Source organism: Camelus bactrianus, chromosome 30 (assembly GCF_048773025.1).
Source record: "Camelus bactrianus isolate YW-2024 breed Bactrian camel chromosome 30, ASM4877302v1, whole genome shotgun sequence".
Taxonomy (NCBI): Eukaryota; Metazoa; Chordata; class Mammalia; order Artiodactyla; family Camelidae; genus Camelus; species Camelus bactrianus.
In genome coordinates this window covers 11,783,028-11,806,532 of record NC_133568.1, presented here as the reverse complement: position 1 = coordinate 11,806,532, position 23,505 = coordinate 11,783,028, and the positions used below count along the sequence as shown (strand labels likewise).

The window sequence follows — 23,505 nt, the reverse complement described above, 5'->3', positions numbered from 1 at the left end:
TCTTTCTGAAGATTGTTTTACTGTTTGTGGCCTTTTGTGTTTCTATACCAATTTAAAAATTATTTCTTCTAGTTCTGTGAAAAATGGCATTGGTATTTTGATAGAAATTGCATTGAGTCTGTAGATTGCCTTGGGTAATACGGTCATTTTAACAATATTAATTCTTCCAATCCATGAAAATGGTGTATCTTTCCATTGGTTTGTGTCATCTTCAATTTCTTTCATCAATGTCTTACAGTTTTCCAAGTACAGGTCTTTTACCTCCTTAAGTAGGTTTATTACTAGGTATTTTATTCTTTTTGATGCAGTGGTAAATGGGATTGTTTCCCTAATTTCTCTGTCTGATAGTTCATTGTTAGTGTATAGAAATACAACAGATTTCTGTATATTAATTTTGTATCCTGCAACTTTACTGAATTGATTGATGAGTTTTAGTACTTTTCTGATCGTGTCTTTAGGATTTTCCATGTATAGTATGTCATCTGCAAACAATGACAGTTTTGCTTCTTCTTTTCAAATTTGGATTCCTTTTATTTATTTTTCTTGTCTGTTTGCTGTGGCTAGGACTTCCAATACTATGTGGAATAAAAGAGGTGAGAGTGGGCATCCTTGTCTTGTTTCTGATCTTGGAGGAAAAAGAGTTTTTAGCTATTCACTGTTGAGTATAATGTTAGCTTATATATGACCTTTATTATGCTGAGGTATGTTCCCTCTGTGCCCACTTTCTGGAGAGTTTTTATCATAAATGGATGTTGAATTTTGTCAAAAGCTTTTTCTGCATCTACTGAGATGATCACATGGTTTTTATTCTTCAATTTGTTAATGTGGTGAATCACATTGATTGATTTGCAGATATTGAAAAATCCTTGCATCCCTGGGTTAAATCCCACTTGATCATGGTGTATAATCCTTCCAATGTATTGTTGGATTCAGTTTGCTAGTGTTTTGTTGAGGAAGAATTCACCACCACCAAACCAGCTTTACCTCAAATGTTAAAAGAACTTCTCTAGTCACCAAACCACAAGAAAAGAGAACAAAAAGGAGAGGGGGAAAAAAAGACCTATAAAGGATTGCTTTGGCAACTCAGGATCTTCTACAGTTCCATATAAATTTTGGAATTATTTGTTCTGGTTATGTGAAAAATGTCATGGGTGTTTTGACAGGGGTTACATTGGATCTGTAGATTAATTTGGGTAGTACAGCCATTTTGATAGTGTTGATTCTTCCAATCCAAGAGCATAAGATATCTTTCCATTTCTTTGTATCATTAATTTCTTTCATCAGTGTTTTACAGTTTTCAGAGTAGAGGTAACCTCCTTGGTTAAATTTATTTCTAGGTATTTTGTTGTTTTTGATGCCATGGAAATGTCTATGCCAGTTATAAAATTCTGGTTTTTGAAGTGCAAAAAAAGAAAAAGCGAATGAAGGGCCGCAAGTGGCAAATTAGCCTTTTTTATGGGTGAGTTGTATTCCTTTGCATGTATATGCTATATCTTCTTTATCCATTCATCTGCTGATGTGCACTTGGGATGCTTCCATGTCTTGGCTATGGTAAATAGTGCTGCTGTTGATAGCGGGGTGTATGTATCTTTTTTAATTAATGCATTTGTTTTTCTCAGGTGTATGTCCAGGAGTGGAACTGCTGGGCCATATGGTTGTTCTGTTTTTGGGTTTTTGAGAAACCTCCATATTGTTTTCCATGGTGGCTGCACTGGTTTGCATTCCCATCAGCAGGGTAGGGGGTTCCCTTTTCTCCACATCCTTGCCAACATTTGTTGCTTGTGTTCTTTCTGATGCTGGCACTCAGGTGTGGGATGGTGTCTCATTGATTTTGATGTGCATCTCCCTGATCGTGGTGATGTGGAGCAGCTTATCATGTTCCTGTGGGCATCTGCATTTCCTCCTTTAGAAAAATGCTGTTCTTCTGCCCATATTTTAAATGGGTTGTTTGTTTGCTTTTTAATTGAAGTACAGTTGATTTAAAATGTAAAAAACAACAAAGAAAAAAGAGTCAACCTGATTATTAGTATACAAAGTAACAAATGTAAAAAAAAAAAAAAAAAAAGTAAAACTTTTGTGCTTCAAAGGTAACACCAAGAAAGTAAAAAGGTACTTCAAACAATGGAAGAATTTTTTTTTGCAAATCATGTATCTGATAAGGGACTTGTATCTAAAATCTAAAAAGAACTTTTACAATTCTATATAAAAAAAACCCCAATAACCCAATTATAAATGGACAAAGGATATGAATAGACAGTTTCCCAAAGAAGATATACAAATGGCCAATAAGCACATGAAAAGATGTTCAACATCATTAGCCATCAGAGAAATGGAAATCAAAACCACAATGACATTCCACTTTGCACCCAGTAGGATGGCCAGATGAAAAACAAACACAGAAAATGACAAGTGTGGGTAAAAGTTTGGAGAAATTGAACCCTCGCACATTGTCGGTGAGAATATAAAATAGTGCTGCCATTTTGGAGAACATTCTGGTAATTCCTCCAACAGTACCATATGACCCAGTAATTCCACTCCTGGGTATATATCTAAGACAAATTAAAACCTCTGTAAACACAAAAACCTGTGCATGAATGTTCATAGCAGTGTTATTCCTGATAGCCCCAAACTGTAAGCAACCCACATGTCCATCAGCTGAGGAACAGATAAACGTCCAGACGATGGAATGTTATTCAGCAATAAAAAGAAGTGAAATACTGAAACCTGCCACCACATGGATGAACCCTGAAAATACCAAGTAAAAGAAGCTAGCCACAAAGGACTACATATTGCACAATTCTGTTCATATGAAATGGCCAGAACAGGCAAATCTGTAAAGGAAAAAATGTAGATTTCTTGGTTGCCTAGGGCTGGGGGAGATGGGGACTTCAGAGGGTGATGACTTGGTGGGTGTGGTTTCTTCTTTGGGGTAATGAGGATGTTTAAAAATTGATTCTGGTGATAGATAACATGACTCTGAACATACTAAAAGCCATCGGACTGTACATTTTAAATGGGTGAGTTGTATGTTATGTTGATTATATCTCAATAAAATTTAAAAAAAAGTTTAAAGACAAATATAAGCCAGTGTTCTACTGAAAGAGATACCCTAGCTGGTAGCCTTTTTCCAACCAGCTACATGCAGGGGCAGTGAGCTCTGGGCCCATCAGTGGGAACCCTTGCTCCTGGCAAGCAGTCCCTGGGCCTCCGTAAGTTTCCAGTGGGGAGAAGATGGAAGGAGCGGGCATGTGGGAGTCCTGGGGGACAGCAGGCAGGACAGGAGAGGGTGGGAGACTGCGTGGCAACCCACAAAGAGAAGGAAGGGCCGAGGACACAGGGATCATAATTTCCTGTCCTGGCTCATTCATCTTTGCTCACTGTGGGGCCCAGGGAAGGTCGCAAAACTGCTCTGTTCTCCACGTGTCCTCACAGGGAAAGCAGACGCAAGTGCCCCCTATTTCATGACTCCCTCCCCTCTTCTCATCACAGAAGGTAGCAGGGGAGTTCTAGAGTTCTGAAGCCAAGCCCCATTGCATCAGCTGCTCCTGGTCCCCAGAGGCAGGTCTGGTCCTACTCTGCTTCTTATTAACAGTGAGTCTTAGATGAGCCTCTCAACCCCACGGGCTCCCCAGTCCTCAGCTCTCAAGTGAGAAGAAGAATTAACCTGACCTACCTCCCTCAGAGGGTTGGTATGAGGCTCCAGAGTGATCATGGATGGGAAGGAGCTTCCAGCATGCATGACTGTGAACTTCAGGGAAATGTTCAGGGTAGGTATGATGCTACTGGTCCCCCAGCTAGGGTAGCCACTGGCTGTTCACGCTCTCTCATTAGCTTCTGACCCACACAGCATTTGCAGATTGGCTGGGGTCGGGGTTGAGTGCTGCTGGTGCCCACAGAACAGAGTCCCCACCAAAGGCCAAAGAGAACCAGAGGCACCAACTCAGTCCTCCTGGCTTCAGACTCCTCTGCATGCACCTTGTGATCTACAGACAGCCTCCTTCCTCCCCGGTGATTGCTCAGGCCTGTGACGCCAGGCCAGGCAGGTCATTCTGTGCTCCCGGGCTGGTTCTCCTGCACAAGGAACTGCGACTCCAACTCCAAAGTCAAAGGGGTGAACGTGCCCCTGGGCCAGATGCCACTGTGGTGCTGGACCCTCCTCTCTTAGGGACCAAACAATTTCAGTTGACCACTTTTTGCAACAAATATGTTCTTGGTAAACTTGCTCTTGCAGTAAACTTTCCCAAAGTCCCACCCTAAAAGGTTATTGTGAAAAAACTATGCATGTTAATGTTGCACCTTTTTTTTGAATTATAGAAAAAGAAAAAAAAAACCCATGTGTAGTCCAATTGTTAGCATTTTTGAGTTTTTACCTCTAGTCTATTATTTATATGTCATTTTTCTCCTTGTTTTCAATTCTTAGGATCATACCATCTATCCAATTCTGTATCTTGCTTTTTAACCCTAATCATTATTACATAAACAGGTTCTGTGTTTATTGTAAATTCTTCAAAATCACCATTGAAAATGGTTGTATAACTTCCTGATTAGTGGATGAAAATGAAAAGACAACCTGCAGAATGGGAGACAATATCTGCAAATGATGCAACTAACAAGGGACTAATTTCCAAAATACACACAAAAAATTATTGAAAATGTCCCAAATATGGAACAAAAACCAATTTACAGAACCAAGGAGCTCAATGAATTACCTAAACAGGATAAGTACAAAGAAAAGCACACCTAGGTACATCACAGTCAAGTTGCTAAAAGTTAAATATCAAGAGAAAATCTTGAAAGCAGAGGAAAACAAAGACACATTACACACAGAGGAACAATGATATGACTGAAGACCTGCTTTTCAGAAAGAATAGGAATTGGAAGTAAAGCAATGACATTTTTAAGTACTGAAAGAGAAAAATATTGTAGATTTAACATTTTATATCCTGGGAAAACAAACTTTGAAAACGAGAGTACAATAAAGACACTTTCTAGATAAACCAAGAATTTGTCCCCAGCAAGCCTGTACTACATGAAACACGAGCCCCCCTCCAGCATTCCTAGCTGGAAGGCTGACTTCCTGCTTTTTGAACTCTTCTGGAGCTTTAGAGCTTGCATAGGAGGTGAGGTGGCAGCTCTAACTGTGAGTAGATGAGTGTGCAGGCTGGTGTTGACAGTAAGGAGGGAGCTATTGATCTCTGCACTATTTGACTGCAACCATTCACCCCAGTGGAGAACCAGACCCTCAGTCTGAAGAGGAAGGCAGCAAAGCATGGCTGGTATGCACTGGTACTGCTGGGCCAGTCATCAGAATAATTCAGTGGCTGCAAACTGGTTGGGAAATAGCCATTGCTCCAAGCCTCTTCTTGCTCATCACCTTGGCCTCATTCCCAGATACTCCCAGACCTCCCTATGATCCAGGAATAAAAGGTCGATTCCTGGCAAACACGGCACCTCCAAGACCCTGCGTTAGGACTCTGCCAGTTTCCTTTCTAATTGGTTGCTGCCTGGACCATGCCAGTTATTAAAGATTTATGATATTGCGCCTGGGGGTAGGTGGGGTTGCTTCCCAGGAAGGGAGGCCTGGGTGTAGTGTTCTGGGAGTGGGTGGAAGAGGACCCCAGGAGGCCCAGGGACAGAGCGAAGACCCTGCCTCTGGGGGTGGGGCTGCAGTCAGAAGGTGGGGAAGCATGGAAAGCCAACAAAGTTAGCTTTTCCAAGTCAGCCTGAGCGTTCAGGGACACGACTCTCTAGCACAACCTCTGTTCTAATTCCCTAGGTCATATTTTTCCCTTTTAAAAAGGGATATTTCATCGCCTTTTAAATAAATCTTTTCAGCTCCACTGATTTGGAATAACATGCTTAGAGGCTTAAGAACTTCTAGCTGGGCCCTCAGCAAGTGGTCCTTCAACAAGGCCACTTTCTCATGAAACCCTGGCCCTTGAGAGTGGCTGGGTCCCTCCCAATGCCAGCCCTGTGGACCACCCCAGTCATATTCTGAGATCCCAGCGAAGCCCTTCCTCAGTTCCTGTACCGAGGGACCTGCATCTTTAAGGTGGAGGCAACGCAAAATATAAGCACACAGAACACCAAATGGACGTTCTCATGATCTGCAGCACAGACTCCATTTCAGCCACAGAAATGGGCACTCCTCATCCTCAGTTCTGTTTCAGAGGAATCTGTGCTGCAGGGGAGCTTTCCGTCTGTCTGCCCAGGTGGACACAGGGAGGCTATCTTGGCCTAGACCAGCAAGAAGCCATCAAAGGATGGCAGAGAGGCGAGGTTGATCAGCATGACTGAACTGGCATAAACGCAGCTGATCCAAGCTCTGCGCAAAGCCTTTGGAAGCTGGCTGGAGTGTTCCCCATCAAGTACCTCTTTGCCTCCTTTGGGACCTTGAACTGAGCCACATGCCTTAATGTACAGCAGTAATTTGCTGAGCCCTCAATCAAACACTCAATCTCACTGAGCTGTGAAAGCAAGGTCTTGTTTTTAAATAACATCCAGTGAAGTAGTTTACACCAGATTGTAAAGCGTGTTGTTCTCAAATCATTGTTCGCATCACCTAACTCTCGTTAAAGTCAAACCTAAACAGAACCAAAACTCCTTGTGATGGAGTTCCCTGGTTTGTGCAGCTTTCTGCCAAGCTGGAGTGATGGTGGACCAGGCCATTTCCAGTGGATGCGGCTGAGGCCCTAAAATTCATCTTGCCTAAAACCACCTGCACAATTCCCTGTCATGGTGCCTGATACCCCACTATTAACTACTCCTTTTGCTGAAGGTACCAACTTCAAACACACCTATGTCGCCTGGAAGGAGTTCTTAGCCTTCTTTTTTGGGCACAAGTTTGAGAACTCCACCTGCAGGCTACAGCAAACATATCAGGAGCATATGCTTTCTGTCCACAGACCAGCGATGCCACGTCTTCAGATCACGGTGCTTCTAAGCTCACAGGCATCAGAATCACGCGGAATTTCGTTAAACCACAGCTTGCTGGGCCCTGCCCTGAGTTTCTGATTCCGCTGGTCAGAGACGGGACCTGAGAATTTGCATCTCTCCCGAGTTCCCAGGTAAAGCTGATACCACTGGTCCAGAGCCTCGCTTTGAGGACCACTGTACCAGTTGATTTCTAAGGCATCTTCATGAGACATGGAGGCCGAGTGTGAAAGTATTCTGCTCATGACTCATGAGGTAAGAGCACAGGCAGTTTTGAAGGAGAAAGGGGTAGAGCCCAGAGGCAGGCCAGCCCAGCAGAGAACTTAGACGTGCTCAAATGATCCACCAAAACATACTCTAATGGGCCTCTTATGCTTGCTTTCTTTCCCAGGTATTTTCTGCCCCCAGGAATGGCAAGACTGCTGACAGGCCTAGAAAGGACAAAAGGTGGTCCCCTCTCCCAGGCCCCTTCCTGGGGGGTTGCGTTCCCACAGCTAGTCAGACCATCAATGCACTGCGCAGCCCTCGGCACCCTCTCCTGGGGGGGCTCCTGGCATCTCTCAGAATTTACACAGGACTTAGTGAAGTCTTAAACTACCCTTTTTTTTCTCTTTTGAGATTATCTACTACCTAATAGGATAAATTCAAAGGAAAATATGCTCTGATCCTTCAGCTGCCTCTTCTTGACACAAACACAAGGAACTAACCAGTGGGCCTGCTGATAAGGCGGGCAGGAAGAGGTTCATGACGGGACCACAGGCTGGGCGGCCACCCTCTGGCAGGGCCTCGTACTCCCCCTTTGGCCCTCACATCGGAGTTGGTTCCATATGTCAGTGGAGGGGAAACTGGATCCGGGTGTCTGCCTAGTGTTACCATGGCATCTGCTGGGGCAAGAGGTTCTGTTTGTGAGTTAGCCCTTTGTCCATCTCAGAGCCCTGGGCTCCCCCACTTACATTTGACTCTAACAAGAATCCTATGAAACAAGCAGAATGGGAATGATGACCCCATTTGGCAGATAAGACAATTGAGAAGCGAGGCTCAGAGAAAACAGTGGACATGGAGTTGAAACAGTGTGTTGTACTCCTGGCTCAGGCACTCCTTGTGTGGCCTTAAGCGGGCCTCTTCCCCTTTCTAGGCCTCAGTTTTACCATCTGTGAGATGGAAGGAATGGACAAGGTGATTGGAGGTCTCCGTACAGATCTCTTATTCTGAGGATGAGCGACACAAGGAAAAGGACTTGCCTGAGGCCATGCAATTAATGACACAGAGAAGCCGGAGGCCGCTGTGCCGTCTCTGTTGAGTGAGAACCATCAGCGCACCCCACCGCCACCCACTGCCAGCTCCCTGACCGTGTGGGCCAGCTGGGGCCTCGAGCTCCACTCTGCCTTGCCAAGACCAAGACCCCTGGGAGGGTGTGTTTGGAGGACACGTGCCCAGATGCTCCCTGACCATGACTTGAAGCCCCAGTGCTGCCAGCTGCTCATTAGAGAAGAGAAGCCCATTTCTTTGGCACAGACAAACACAGTGACACCTACCCTCTACCAGGCCCTGTGCTAGGAGAGGGGACATGGGAGTGAAGGAAACTTGCTGTCTACCTGTGACAAAGTGACAATGAGTAGAGTGAGCACCAGCTGCTGCATCCTGGGGTCCAGCCCCCAGCTGGGTCACAGAGCCTGTCCCTGGCATGGGGTGCAACCCACACCGAGGCACCAGCTGCAGCCCAGGTGAGCACGATCAAAGCAAGAGTGGGGTCCATGGAACTTGAGGAGTGGTCAAGTTCAGAGCCATTCACAGTAGGCATCATCTTCCAAGCCCACCACGGGGAACAGATGCACACGCCTGGACCCAACCAGTCCACTGGCTGGAAGAATTCTGTGCTCTCCTTCTGAGAGTCAAACCTTCTAGGCACGTGGAATCAATGAACCCAACTAGCTTCCTATCTGTAATGTGCTGGTAAATGACAATTCCTCCATTTGTTCAAGACAGTCAACAAAATCAGCTGGGTCAGGGCTCAGACTCAGGATTAGACTGCCTGGAGGAAACCAAGATGTCCGTGACATGGTCGTCAAGAATCAAGGAGCTCTCAGCCTCAGAGAGCACAAAAGACATGGGCACAAATGCCATAAGAGAATGGCTGGTGCTAGGAGATCCAGGTTAGGGGTGGGGGAAGGTGACATGGGAATTCAAAGGAAGGAAAGGTACATTCCAGCTGGGGACCCAGAAAGCCTTCGTGAAGGAGATGGCACATGGAAAGACCATCCATCAAGGCAAGGAGGCCAAGTTCTCGTGTCCCTTCTGCCGCAGTCAGCCAAGTCATCTCGAGAAAGCCAGTTCTCTCCATTTTCAAATGGACCATTTGCCCCAAGTGCCTCACAGCATTATGAGAATTAAATGAGAACTGATTTAAATGCACATCAGATAAATAAAGGCACCAAATAGAAAGCTTTCATCATCACTCAGGGAAGAGCAGGGAGGAAGCTAAAAGCAGAAAGTTTATGAAGGAGGAAGCAGTTGGGGGCGGGTGACGCCTGCCAATCGCAGGGCAGATGTGAACACCTACTGGGCTCTTAACTGGCTCCAATGATTTTTTTTTAACCTCCCACGGCTAATTTTATTGAAGAGAGAGCCCATGAAGAGTAAGTCAGATCATCTAACTGCCTCTGCATCAGGAAAATGAAAGTCCCAACCAGAGAGGGGGCTTCCCATCCCTGAGTAACAGGAGCACGGCCGTTTGCGGTGGTCAGGGAACCTGGGGCTCCCTTCCCCCGGCTCCCAGCACAGGGCCAGGGCCTGGTGAACTCAGCACTCATTACACGAATGCATGGGGTCCTTACCACTTCCCAAGGGGCTTTGCTTTCATGTTCCATTTCAATTTGTAAGTACAGGCCAGTGGGGCAGGCAGGATGTGTATTATCACCCCTGTCAAGGATGGGGAAACGGGGGCTCGCAGAGGGTGACTGTCCACGTCCCAGGCAGCGCCACCAGGAGGGACCCCAGGTCTCTGCCTCCTCACACAGCATCACTTCCTCACACCACGCACCTCCCAAGACTTGTTGCCACAGCCAGTCTTTGCCCCAACCGTCACCAGTCACCTTCCCCGGTTGTACTGAAGGCCTGCTATGTGCTGTTCTGAGCACATTCCCAGTAATACTTCACTTAATCAGACCCTTGCATTGAGGAAATTCCTATTATTATCCCCAAATGTACCGGTTTATTCCAATTCAGAAGGTGGTTTTACACATCCCAGAAACAGAATGCCATTGATTCTCTGATCCTTGTACCAAATAAGAACAGATTTGGGTTAAAATCTTTGGTTCAGTTGTTTGGAGACATTGCTTAGAAGAAAGAGAAACAGCACAGGGAGTCTGTAAGACAAGAGGGCTTTTTATTTTTTCTCTCTTTTTTCACCGTGGACATTTCTTCCTACAGAATCAGCTGTCAGTTTTGACAGATGGCCTGGCTGCAGGCCAGGGGACAGAGGGTAAGTTCGTGGTTAAGACGGCACCAGGGAGCTAGAGCCAGCTGGGCAGATTCAGGGTCCGAAATCAAGGCCAGAGCCCAAGTTCCAGCCACCTCCCCTAGACGCCGCACCAGGCAGGCCAGTGCCTGTCTCGGTGTCTGTGACCTTCTGGCTGCAGGCAAGTAGGGTGGCAAGAGAGAGAAGAGGAATGGGGCCTCAGGGAGAAAGCTGGAGTATGTTCAAGGTCAGAGCTCCCCTCCTCTCTCACGAACCACCTCTGCCCCTTGGCTGATAAGTTTACCGTGCAACTACTTCCTGAGGGATGTATTCATTCTAGTAAAAATTCATGACACAAAGGTTTTGGCAGGAGGCTGGAAATCACACTCACCCCACAGCTCTGTTGAGGGGCACCTGGCTGAGGTGCTCAGGGGCACCCTTAAAGTGGCAAGAAATGGGGTAAGAGGAACAGAATTTCAGAGGACTCCCGGCTCCTGAATGAGTGTCAGTTTCTTGACCAGTGTGGCCAGGTCAGCTCTGATCTCTGCAGCTGCTGGGGCATTTAGCCGCCCACCACGTGGGGTCTTGGTACTGTCCAGACACCTGTGGCTTTAGAATCTCACTAGGGGGCCAGGCATCACTGGATCTGGGAGAGCTGAGCCATTAGCTGGATAATGTACACTGATAATTAGTTTATCAAATTAACCGTTCGTGCCTCTGTCCACTGACTGAGAGAACAGAACACAAGAGTCGGTCAGCTCTGATGGGGAGAGGAGGTGAGACAAACCAGAGATAAGACTCAGATGGTGGGAGGCCTGAGCAGAGAGTAGGAAGAGGAGGTGGTCAGGCAGATGGCAGGGATAAGAAGATGCTTGCGGCAAATTCACCAACCACACAATTTTAAAGCCAAACGTAAGACTTCAGAGCTGGATCATCTGGTCCAACTCCCTCTTGTAACGCCTTGAGTTATTGGTCATGGCCACGTGGCAGAGCCAAGACTAAGAACCAGAACTCCTCTACTCCCCCCAAAACAGATTTTCCGGCCAGTGATCTTTCTGGCACCCCAGAGACTGACCTCAGTCTCCTGATCCCACTGGGGTTAGGAATCCCCTCCAGAACAGTGAGCATTCTTGAAGATCCTATGGACCACCCCCATCAGCCATTCCAGCCAGACATACCTTGTGTGAGTAATGCTGGTCAACGATCCTCGCCAACCCGAAGTCCCCGATCTTGAGCACGAGGTCCTCCGTGCTGATGAAGATGTTGGCGGGCTTCAGGTCCCTGTGCAGCACGTTGGCGGAGTGGATGTACTTGAGGCCTCGAAGCAGCTGGTACATGAAGAGCTTCGCATGCTCCTCGGTCAGCGTGCCCTGCTCCAGCAGGCGTGCCAGGTCGGTCTCCATGTACTCCTGGACGATGTAGGCCACACTGAACTTGAATAGTTCACCCTGCAGGTCGGCGCCCTTGGGCCCCAGGACCTCATACACCTTCACGATGTTGTCATGGTCCAGGCGCCGGATGATCTTGATCTCCCGGAGCGCGTGCTTCATGCTGCGGGTATCGCTTAGGGTGATCTTCTTCACGGCCACCTTGCGGCAGGCCCTACTGTCCACGGCTGACAGCACCAGCCCGTTGACGCCAAAGCCCAGGGGTTGGAAGTCAACAAAGCGCCCGCCAAGGTCATACCCATAGACACTGGCAATGCAGTCGCCCTTCTCAGCCATCGTTGGCTCAGTGGTCAGGGGCTGCCCGTGGGACAAAGGGGCAGTCAGGAAAGGACAAGTCCCAGTTAGTGGCTTCCCCAGCAAGCCTCATTCTGTCAAGTCCCGAAGCTGAGAGATGCTTTTTCTCTGGGTGATGTCACTGCCACCAGTTCTCTGGAGACAAGAGTGGCACATGTCCATACTCGCTGAGCTGCAGAAGCTGGAGGCTCAGACTAATTTCTTAACCTGCACTGGGAAGACTGTCCAACAACTCCTACGTAACCTGCGCCTTTCTGGAAACTTAGAGTGGCTCATGATTCTTTCAAATATAGCATCTTGGAAAGAAAATCCAGCCTCGTTATCTACGTGAACGTAACGTTTTCTGTCATGATGGACCACAAGGTAAAGATGCAGAAACTCTCCCCTTTAAATTCTTTGTTAAAAGAAGTTCCTTCTAGCTGAAATGCAGAGCTGTTGCTGAGCTGGGGCTGAGCTGTGTTCCTTTACTTTCGATGGTCCAAAGCTCAGTGGTATCACAGCCTCTGGCCTGATAAAGGCTGTGTCCCGAGTAGTATGTTGGGATTCCAACAATGGTTCTGGAGGCTCATAGGGATTTCTTTCCACCTCTCTGCCAGCTCTCCTTTTCACCAGCTCCCTTAGATTCTGAAACCCAAACCAGTCTGCTGAGCATTAGTAAAGAAAGCTGGAGAAATCCAAGCACCTTTCATGAGCTCTGTACCAAGTTACACTTTTGAAGTCCCAAACCCGAGAGCAGCTGAGCTGCCCAGCCAGGATCCTCCAGAGGCTTCCGACGTGAGCAGCATCCTCTGTCACCCCGTCATCCACGCCACCCTGAATAAGACTGTGTTCTGCTGGACCCAGAGAGGCTGCAGGAATGCGGCATCTTTCAGAGCGAGTCTCCTTCCCTGTTAGAGAAATAATGTTGGGTAAATTTCCACGCTCTGGCTTCCAACACCTTCCCACTTGTGTGTCTTTTGTTAACCAGCCCAAGTGTTATTTGATCTGTCCAGCCAGCTGAAACACTGCTTGCTCAGGGGATTCCAGGCTTTGCACTGCCCAGTCACCCCTCCTGCTATGTGCAGCACTCCCCTGGAAAAGAGAGAAGATGGATTGATTTGATAAGACCATCAAATGGTGTGCCTTTTATGTAAATGCCTGCTCCCTGAAGGTTAACATGCACAATCTGTGGGTGGCAGTGATCAGCTCTGACCTTTGTGAAAATCATTCGTTATGCTCTCCAAACACACACATCAGCACTAGCTGAGAAGGGTGAGTAAAAAGCAACTAGTTGCAGACAGAAAATAAAGGATCAATACTTTCGTTTTTCAGCTTGGACCCCTTTTCTTCCTTCTTTGCACATGTCTTTGAATATGTTGAGAATCTGCCATGCACTGAGATTTAATCTCCACATCTCTTGTTTTCCATGTAGACAGCAATAAACTCACATACCAAGTTACAAGGAAATTTTATTGCCACCCTAGAAAAGGGACTCTCTGCCCAGCAAACCATCACACTGACTACTTAGTGTGACACCAGGACTGGCATAGTGAACTGTATTCTTTTTGATGATGGGGCTATAGCTCTTCAGAGCAATGGGTCCTATCCTGACTGCCCTCTGGCGGCAGCTGACTCAAATTACAGGCATAGGACCTAAGTGGGGAGGGAACCCCCCCCCCAGCGAAACTAGCGATGTAAATTCAGACCTCTGAAGTAAAGGCATTATCATAGCTTCTAAGAGGGTGGCAGGTTTTATAAGTTTATCAAGTTCACAGACACAGAGAACAAATACTATATCCTGTGCAAAGGAGTGAAATCTCACCGGGACTGCTTCTCAATTCTCATCATATTGTAGGGATCCCTGGAGGGCTACTTTCACATCTGAACTCTACAAATGATGAATGAAGCAAAATAAAAATAAATGCAATGCTCTAAAATAAAGGGAGCAAGTTAGGGGAACAGATGATCTGAAACATCCGATGATGCCTCTAAAGACTGCTAATGAAAGGAAACATGCCAAGAGTCTGGAACAAAGCTCAACAGATGTCACCTGTGAGCTGCTACTGTTCAGAATTCCCTTACACTTGAGTAAGATGTACCTACTATTTCGATGTTTCATCAAATCTCCAGCAATTCTACTCCACGTGGTTTTACTGGGCCCAGCAAGAAAATAATCAGAATTTCAGCTTGGGAAGCGATCGTAGCAAACAAGTCCAGTGATCCTTAACTGCGGATGGTCCTGCCTTCTTGGCTGCTTTGATGAGGAGTCACTAATGGCCTTTAATGGGCCATCCCATTTGCTAACCATCCTGCCGAGCATCTCCATCAGTGAATAACTGACACTCCGCCCTAAATGCCGGCATCTCCATTGAGAGACCGATTCTAGCCTGAGATCTCACTTTGCAGATGAGGCCACTGAGGCTCAGAGAACACCAGCTCAGTGCTTTTAGCAGAGACAAAGTAGATAAACATTTGGCGAATTGATAAATGAGCACCATTCACTCTGAGGACTACTAGCCAGTTAGAGACAGCGCTGGGGCCACCTACTGAGCCACAGCCTATGGCCTGTGCTGCTGAAGTCCACCTGGACACCTAATTCAGAGGAACAAAAGAGCCACCTGGGACCCCATTCCATCCGTCCTCCGACTCTGGCCGCCCAAGTCAGGTCACAGAAACTAAACTAGAGCTCCTTTCACTTTCTGCCCATCTGCCTGGCCTGTTCCCCAAGGCACAGCAAACAGAGGCAATTATATATTTTGTTTTACGAGGGGAGACACTGAAGTCGTCTCCCCTTTCCAGCCCCCACCGGGCTGTAAACAGAGACAGGAACGAGGACCTAAGCAGGGAGATGACATCACCAGCAAGCTGAAGGCAGGATTTGTTCCAGATCAGCTGCAATGCAGATAATCTGTGGATAATTAAGAGAGGCTTTATTTATTTTTAAAACTCTTTTTTCTCTCACAATGGGAAGGAGCTGTCTCTCGTGTATGTGTGTGTGTGAGTGGTCTGCACAACACGCTGTAGGCAGGTACCTCGGTCACCTTGGTAAGGCTTGATTCCAGCCACTCCACTGTCCTCATGGACTCTAAATATACCCTTTTAAATCCTGCCTTGCTTTTTTGCTTGTACCTTCCCAGTTCCCAAAATGTCTCCTGCTCCCTCCCCACTTGTTGAAATGCTGCCCATCATCCAGAATCCAGATGAAGTCTCACTTCCTCCCTGAAGGGTCGTCAGTGACATCTCTCCCTATTCTGAACTCCTGTACGTTTTTGTGTATATATTGTATTTGACGTTTATTTACCAGATACTAATCTGGATTGTTATTTAAGTTTTCATGCATGTCTCAGCCCGACTTGAAGCTTCTCAAACCCATGACAGAAAGTAGCACTTAGAACATAACTGCGGATTAAAGGTGCCTGGGACACATTTGTTATGTCTACAAAACCGCAATGCCCACATCCCCTAGAAGGTCAGCCTCCTCTCCCTCCCATCGCTACCCTAGCGCAACAGGGCTCATCACACAACAAGCCCCAACTACGCAGACAAACCAGTATTTCCGAACTTCAACCCTCTCGGTTTCATCTTCCACTTAGACGTCACCTCTCTTTGCATTTCAACACAAACCAGACAGCCCTTGTCTATTTCTCTGTTCCCATTTGAATTTACTGTTATTCATCTCTTCACAGACCTCTTTATTTTCTAAGCTTTTCCCTATAATTCCTCCATAATTTCTACTGTAAACCATTAGCCTTTGTCCACAGGAGGACTGATTGTGAAACACCTATTACCTAGGAAGTCTCGAGTGAGTGGTTCATTTCTTGCACGGTGTACCAAGAAGAGGGGCTGACCTGGCACCTGGATGTGCCCACCTGGGCAGAGGAGTGAGGATGGGATGGCAGGTCTTGGTGTGATGCAGCTTCTCAGGGCAAAGCACAGACATTCTCCATTTGGAGATGGTGGCACAGAGCTGCTCTGAATCACAGGTGTGATTCTGAACCAGGAAGCTGGCATTCCCCTTGAGGGATGGAGAGAGGGCATGGGTTCAGCTGTGCCTGAATGATACTCAGCGAAAAGAATGCAAGAACTCTTCCAAGGGTAGCAAGGCTCCCATGATTCCATGGTGAACATCGTACTAAAACACAGGGGTAGAAATCTCTACCCCAGGGATCCTAGCACTGGAGCTCCTTCTCTTCATTGATTTCTCACCAACTCTCCACCAAGATCTTATATGAGGCCAATTAATTAGCCTCTTATGCATCCAGCCTTTTAACATGTGGAGGCAAACCAGAGATGAGATGGTGTGTGCCAACTGTCCCTTTCTGGGATTCCTGGGGTTCTGGTTTACAAAGCGGCTTTGGAAAGTCTAAATTTAGACTCACCTCCTCTGCCTGCTCTGATCCTCCTAAACCTCATGCTGGTGGCTTTCAGCAGGAACCACGGCCCCTAGTGAGATGCTGACATTTCCCAGACACTGCTTTCCTCCCTCTCCTGAGCACCCAAAAACTTGCAGGAAAACCTTCCCTGGCAGGGTGGATGTTTATAGTTAACCAGGCTGCACACTGCACAATTTCAGGGGACACTGCACATCATGGTCAAGTCTGTCTGACTCTTAAGTTTCGTGATCCTTATCACTAGAGTCTATGTGAATGAAATCCCCTAGACTGGAGATTGGCAAATTTTTTTCTGTTAAGGACCGGAGAATAAACAGCTTAGGCTTCGTAGGACGTACAGTCTCTGTTGCAATATTCAACCCTGCCATTGGCGATACGCAAATAAAGGGCCTGACTGCATCTCAATAAAACTATTTACCCAAATAGGTGGGGAGCTGGATTTGGCTATGGGGGTAAGTTACCGACCCCTGCTCTAGACTCTGTAGGAAGACCCTCTAGCTTGTTCCCAAGGAGGCACTGAAGTGTATGCCTCTTTCCAGCCCTTTCTGCACCATCTCCACCCTCCTGGACTCAGTCCCTCTGTTGCCCCTCACGGTGGCGTTATCCCAGGCCTGCCCTCCCAGGGAGGTACCCCAGGTTGAGCTCATCTGCAGGTGTCATGCCCTCAGGACCCGGCTCTCTGCTTCCCACAAGCTGCCTTCCAGTTCTGGGATTCCATGGTGCTGTCCATGTGCCTTGCTCCTAAACCACACGTTTAACAGAGGCTTTCTGGAGACACGGCGAAGACCGCACAACTAAGATGGACGGAACTATACATATGGAGGGTTCACTCTGGGCCAAGGGACTGATTTTATTAGTTGGGTCTCATGAGAACCCGATGGTGTTGATATCACTCTCCCACGAAGCCCCCAGAAGGAAATGACTTGCCCAGAGTCTCACCCTAGCTGGTGATGAATCTGGAGTGTAAACTCAGGTCTGTCTGACAACAAAGCCCACACTTCTCATCACCGTAACACGTTAGCTGAGCCCAAGTAAGTGATTCCCATCAAGAACCATCTAGACCCAGGAAGGACACATTTGGAGGAGGCATGCCTTGTGGTTCTTCTCAAATTAAAGCACAAGGCGACCCCCTTTTCAGCCTGTGTTTTTAGCTCCAGTGTGGAGGCCATGGTTAACTAGCCCACTTTATAAAAAGAGAAATTGGGAAATAAAACATTAAAATGAGATCGAGTTAAGAAAAACAAAACAAGACCAAAAAAATACCCTGCCAAGTTCAAACAACTGTAACCCTGCCTTCCAACCAGCTCCTGATCTCCTCTCTAACTGTAAGCCATGGATGTGAGAGGCCCCGGCTGCAGGGACTGGCCACCACAGAGGGGAGCTGAGTTGAGCATTCTCCCAGCTGGTCCTGTAGTGGACACTGGACACCTACCCAGGAACCATTCTCACTTCCTCCAAATGAACAGAAACCAGATCTGGGTCAGCCACTGAGCAGCTGAGCCCAACTCAGGGATGACCCACAGTTAGATGATTGGTCTAAACCAGGGTTTTTCAATCATTTCATTCCTTTCAGCATGATTGAGACTTTGAGCCAGATCATACTTAGCCACAGGGATGTCCTGGGCACTGCTGGATGTTTAGTACATCACTGGCCTCCACCCACTGGATGCTAGCAGCATCCCCCTAAACCGTGACAACCAAAATGTCCCTAAACACTGAAAACTATCACCAGTAGAGGAGGCACAAAATCACCCCCAGTTGAGAACCACTGGTCCAAAGCAGCAGTTCCCAGCACAGACAGTACTGGCATTTGCACAGAAGAGTCATTTATTTTGTGGAGCTGTACGGTACAGTATTGCAACCCTGGCCCCAACTCACTAAATGCTAACAGCACCCCCTGGTTCCTGTGACAGCCTCACATGCTGCCAAAATCCTACAGTGCAATGACATCTCCCACACCGATCTCTGCCATGAGCCGTGAGTCTAAGTCCTGCATGGCAATCCAGCTCCCCTCCGGTAGTGGGTGGTTTAGAGGTGGTCATATGATCCAGTTCTGGACAATAAGCCTTAAAGGAAAGTCCATTGGAGGAGACTTGTGGAAAAAGTTTCCTTCCCCTTACTGTCTTTAGATGCGGTTGTGGGAGGAAGTGGAGTTGGTGCTGCAGCAGCCATCTTGAGACCATGTGGGGATGAGCCTGGGGACATAAGCCAGATTATGGTTATGGCAACTGGAGTTGGCAGCTGAGCGTGGGGTCCTGTAGATATTGCTGAGTCACTGAGCCAAGCCTGGAAATGCCTGCCTTCAGCTTTCTTGCCAAGTGAGATGGTCAAGCTCTATTTCTGTTTAAGACATTTTTACTGTCCTTTTTTTTAAAAAAAAAAAAAAACCTGAAGCTGTAATTGTCCAACTGACCGTAACTTGTTAAGTACATGGTTGGTCTAAGTGGGAAATAAAGAGATGTGAACATATGGCTCCTGATCTCAAGGAGCTTGTATTCCTATGGGGAGAGACAGACCACATACCAATTACAGAAATGGTGCAAGAATATTCGGGAGCTACCTTCGTGATTCCACTGCAAGTGGAGTAGGAGTTATTAGGACCAGGCAGATCAGCCAGAAAAGGCTCTTGGAGGAGATGGAAGGCACTTCTAAGACAGCCGCCAGTGGTCCCCACCTCCTGGCTTCAAGCCTTGTGTAATCCCCTCCCCCTAAGACTGTGTGGAATTACTGACTTACTTTTAATGAACGGAATATGGCAGGAGTAACGGGATGTCACTTCTGAGATCAGGTTACAAGAAAACTGACTTCCACCCCAGGTGACAGCTCTCAGGGAAGCCAGTGGCCATGTCGTAAGGTGGCCCTGAGGAGAGACCTATGTGAATGCTTGCAGGGGGATGTTCTGAGGCCCGCCGGCCACATGAGCAAGCTGAGAAGCAGGTCTCCCCCAAGGTCAGCCTTGAGAGGACTACAGGCCTGGCCACAGCCCAGGCACCGGCTAAAAGCCATGCCTGGAGTCTGGACCCACAGAAACTGTGTCACAGCAGTTGCTGTTTAAGCCACTAAATTTGGGGGTGTTTGTTATACAGCAATAGGTAACTAACAGAGAGGGGGACCTGGAGACCTCAGCCCGAGATGGAAAAGAGGCCAACATGGCAAGTCTTTGGGCAGTAGGTCCTGAGTCTTATCTGGCTTGGATCCCATCAGATTCCAGAGCCAGACAGAACCTTGGGGAGTTGGGGGGAGGGACCTTACTCTCTTTTTTCACTGATGTAACCCTGGGGTGAGTCCCATGTCTGGCACACAGTAAGGATTCCAGGAATAAATACCAGTTGACAAGGAATGGCTACATGTTTGCAGTAAGATTACGGTTGTGACAAAGTCTAACCCAAATGGGAGGACAAATGAAAAATGTGCCCCTGAACCCCAGATAAGAAAGCTTTTTGAATCCCTCCAAGGTGAGTGGGGGGTAAAGGGAGGGGTTCAAGCGAGGATGCCACAGGCCTCAGAAGAGAGGGGCCGGGAAGGTGTTTCCTCCCCAAGGAAGGGACTGCTGCTCCCAAGGCAGTGATCACTGTGTTACCTCCGATTTTTAGCACTGAGACTCCACTGGGTCCTGCCCTTAGCAGCAGCAGAGCGGCTCCCAGGAATCAGGAGAAAGCTGTTCCAGCTCTTGACGTGAAAACCACTCCCGCCACCCAGGAGGTGAGTGGGCTGGTGAAGTTCACGGGCAGTAAGGTGCCCAACCCCAGAAGCCCTTTCTCTTTGTGGGAACCCAGGCGCACGGGCGGATGTCTGCTCCCAGTGTGGTCACCCGTAACACCGACTCAGGCTGCATGTCCTGTGTCTCTCATCCCCGGGAATACTCCAGCTGAGGTCCTAGGATACCCCTTCACACACTGGCTGGCAGGACAGCAACCAACTCAGGCCCAAAGCACTTCTTGGTCTAAAATATATATGTCTCAAGCAGGGAGCCACTGACAGGTACTGGTCCCAGGCCAGGCCCCAGCGAGCATCTCCCCTGGGATGTGCAAACGCCTTAACATCCATGTAAGGCAGTGATACCACTGGGCCTGGTCTGTTTCCTGAGAACATGCCCGTGGGGATGCCACCAGGTAAGAAACAGGAGGGAAACCTGTTTTGTCTTCATCCCCCTGAGAGTTGGTGGGAGGAGAGCTACAGAAGGCTGGAAGGGAAAAATGAGCGGAGGGAACATCAGGCTTGGGGGTTACTGCTTCCCCCAAAAGCAAACTCTGGAAGCATTCAATTTAGTCTTTGCTCTGCCTTTTCTCTTGAGAATTACGTAACCAGGCAGGGAGAACAAAGGCTTCCCAAGCCTCGCAACAATACTGAAATAGCACGGAGAGAAATTCCGGCGGACTCATCCGAGCTCCGTGCCCACACTGGCGCGGAGCTGGGGGCGGGCGGGCAGTCTGGGTCCCTGGGTGTGGGGCGTGGATGCTGGTCGCCATGGGAACAGCACCAGCCGCAGGGGCTGCACCTGCCCAGGCTCGAGGCTGGGAGTCCGACTTTCTGGTCACAAGCAGGTGGGGTGTGTGCGTGCGCCAAGGTCTAAAGCCTTCTGATTTTAGACAACTCCTACATTTGACCTTTGTAGGCTCAAGGGGAAATGTCTCATTCTCTTTCTCTCTCTCTTTTTTTTTCTTTTTAAGAAAGTAAACCTAGGATCGCAGAAGATGTTGGCCTCTTTCAAAATCTAAATCAGGACAGTTAGGACTTCAGTGGCTAAATAAGACGAGGCTGTATTTGGGACTTGCTGTGTGTTCTAAAGGGCAGAGATCCTGGTCAGGGGAGAAGCATCTCAAAAGCAGAGCCCGCGTCTTTAATTTCTCCCACACTTGCTTCAGCACCCACTGCATGGTACTCACAGGCCACTGTGCTTCCCTGAATTTGGAGCTGGCTCTGAGTCCAGATCTCAGGAGCCATCATGTTCCTTGGAGGAGTTCAGTGTTCAGACCTGATCTTTCCTGCCAAACTTTGGGGCCCATCCAGGGGACCACTCACTCCCTGTCTGCAGGGTCAGCCCATGGCAGGGATGCTGAAAGATCTCTGGTTTGTAGCTAAAGGGTACAGCATTAAGTTACCTTGCCTTTAGATCAGAAATGGCAGATGTGTGTCGTACGTACTACCATCAACCCGTTTTGAACCCACGGCAAACACCGATAATCAATAATCACTGTCTGTTTCCTGATGAGCCAGGAAAACCAGAACCCTTCTCAATCAGCATCACAAGAGCCCCGGCTGACTGCCCGCGGCTGGCTCTCAGGGTGGAGCCTGTCTGGTGGACGGCACGGCTCCCTCTGACCTCTCCTATTGCTGTAACTGGGCTCTTGCCTTGTTCCTGGGACAAAGCCCCCACTGTGCTCCCCAGGCACACAGTCTGACTCAGCCAGCATTTACTGAGGGCCTACTATGTGCTGGATACAGTCACACATGCTCGACAATGTTTGACTTAAGTTTCACAGCACATGGCGAGGAAGACGTAACTATTCCCAGAAGTGAATAAACACAGTACAGTGACTTGTGCACAGTAAGCACCTGTTTCCTGCTCGTCCTCCACTTTGTGAGAGTTGAAGTGACTTTCCCAAGATCACACACTAAAAAGGGAAGGAGCCTGCTTCTTCATCCAGGCTTGGATGCAACCCCAGTGTGTTCTGTCATGGCGTTTCCCACCTCCATCCGTCTCGCACTTGAGTGCTTGCTTTTGTTTTTCTAGTATTCCCAGTTCCTTGAAGAAGCAGCATTTACCTTGCTCCTTGAAGCCATCATGGAAACTGGCATTCCTTCTAAACGTCTCCAGCCTCTGATCTCATAGTTTCCTTGACTCAACTCACCAGCCATACAAAATGTCTTTTAGTCCATTGAAAATGTCACCCTCTCGCTTGCCTCTGGGCCTCCACACGTGCTGTTTCCTCTTCTCTTCCTCTGGCCAATTCTTGCTCATAGTCTTACTTTGGGTCTAAGTGTAAATGCCCCTTTGTCCAGGAAGCTTTCTCTGATGCTTCTTTCCCTCCCCAGACTAGCTTATCTGTCAGGCTCTGTCCCCCCGCCGTCCCCCTCTCATGTTACCTTCTCCCTTTTTGTTTCAGCTTTAATTGCTTGTCTTCAGTGTTTGATTGGAAGCTTGGTGAGGGAAAGGACTCCTCAGCCCTGGTGCCTAATTTCTAACCTACTCAATAATAAATAATAATCATATCTGGGCAGAACAAATGCACTGACAAGCCCCGCACTCCAGAGCATCATTTACAAATTCAGATTTGTGATACTCCCTTCTTCTCTCCCTGTAAGAGATGCCAACCAGTTGTGAGAACTTCACAAGTCTTTCCTGATTGAATCCTACATGTGGTGCAGCCTGTTTAATAAATTTCCTAGGGTCCTGGACCTCCTTTCACTGGCCTGCTTCTCACTCAGCCCCCTGGCCCGTTACCCAGCATGTGGCACACGCCACCCCGATCATTCCCGTGGAGATTAATCATTTCCAGTGCTGGTGCTCAGAGGTCAAAAGAAATCATTTGTAGAGCAGAAAAAAAAGTCCCCTCTCCTGGAGATGGCATCTCCGTGTTCACAAGGGACAGAAGAAGTGGCATTTTGACTTCTCATGACTTCCTCATGGAGGGGAGTCCTGACAAAAGGGGCGCCAGAGAGCTCTCTTGAGCTCCTTCACCACGTGAGGAGACAAAGAGAAGTCAGCCATCTGTAACCCAGAAGAGGGCTCTCCCCAGAAGCCGACCATCTGGCACCCTGATCTTGGACTTTTCAACCTCCAGACCACAAGGAATACATTTATGGTATTTACAAGCCACTCGGTCTCTGGTCACTTGTGACAGCAGCTCGAACAGACTAAGACAGTCACCGAGTAGGGTAAGCAAGTCCATCGTGGTGAGGCCGTCTGCTCTCACTTACTGACCTTTCCTCTGTCCTTGTGAGCGCCTCCTTCACTGAAAGGTTGTAAGACCTTGAGAGTCAGAACCAGGTGCGTGGAGAT

The 23,505-nt window shown here is 47.9% G+C and overlaps 1 protein-coding gene across 2 annotated transcripts in view; it reads right to left on the bottom strand.

Annotated features, from left to right (window-relative positions):
* Positions 1–23,505, bottom strand: part of MAPK4 (mitogen-activated protein kinase 4) — a 148,475-nt gene that overhangs the window by 37,123 nt on the left and 87,847 nt on the right. For both annotated transcript variants that reach the window (XM_074355145.1, XM_074355144.1), the window contains exon 2: positions 11,569–13,019. In XM_074355145.1, coding sequence (XP_074211246.1) covers positions 11,569–12,114 — 546 coding nt within the window. In that variant the 5' untranslated portion in view covers positions 12,115–13,019. The remainder of the gene's footprint in view (positions 1–11,568; positions 13,020–23,505) is intronic.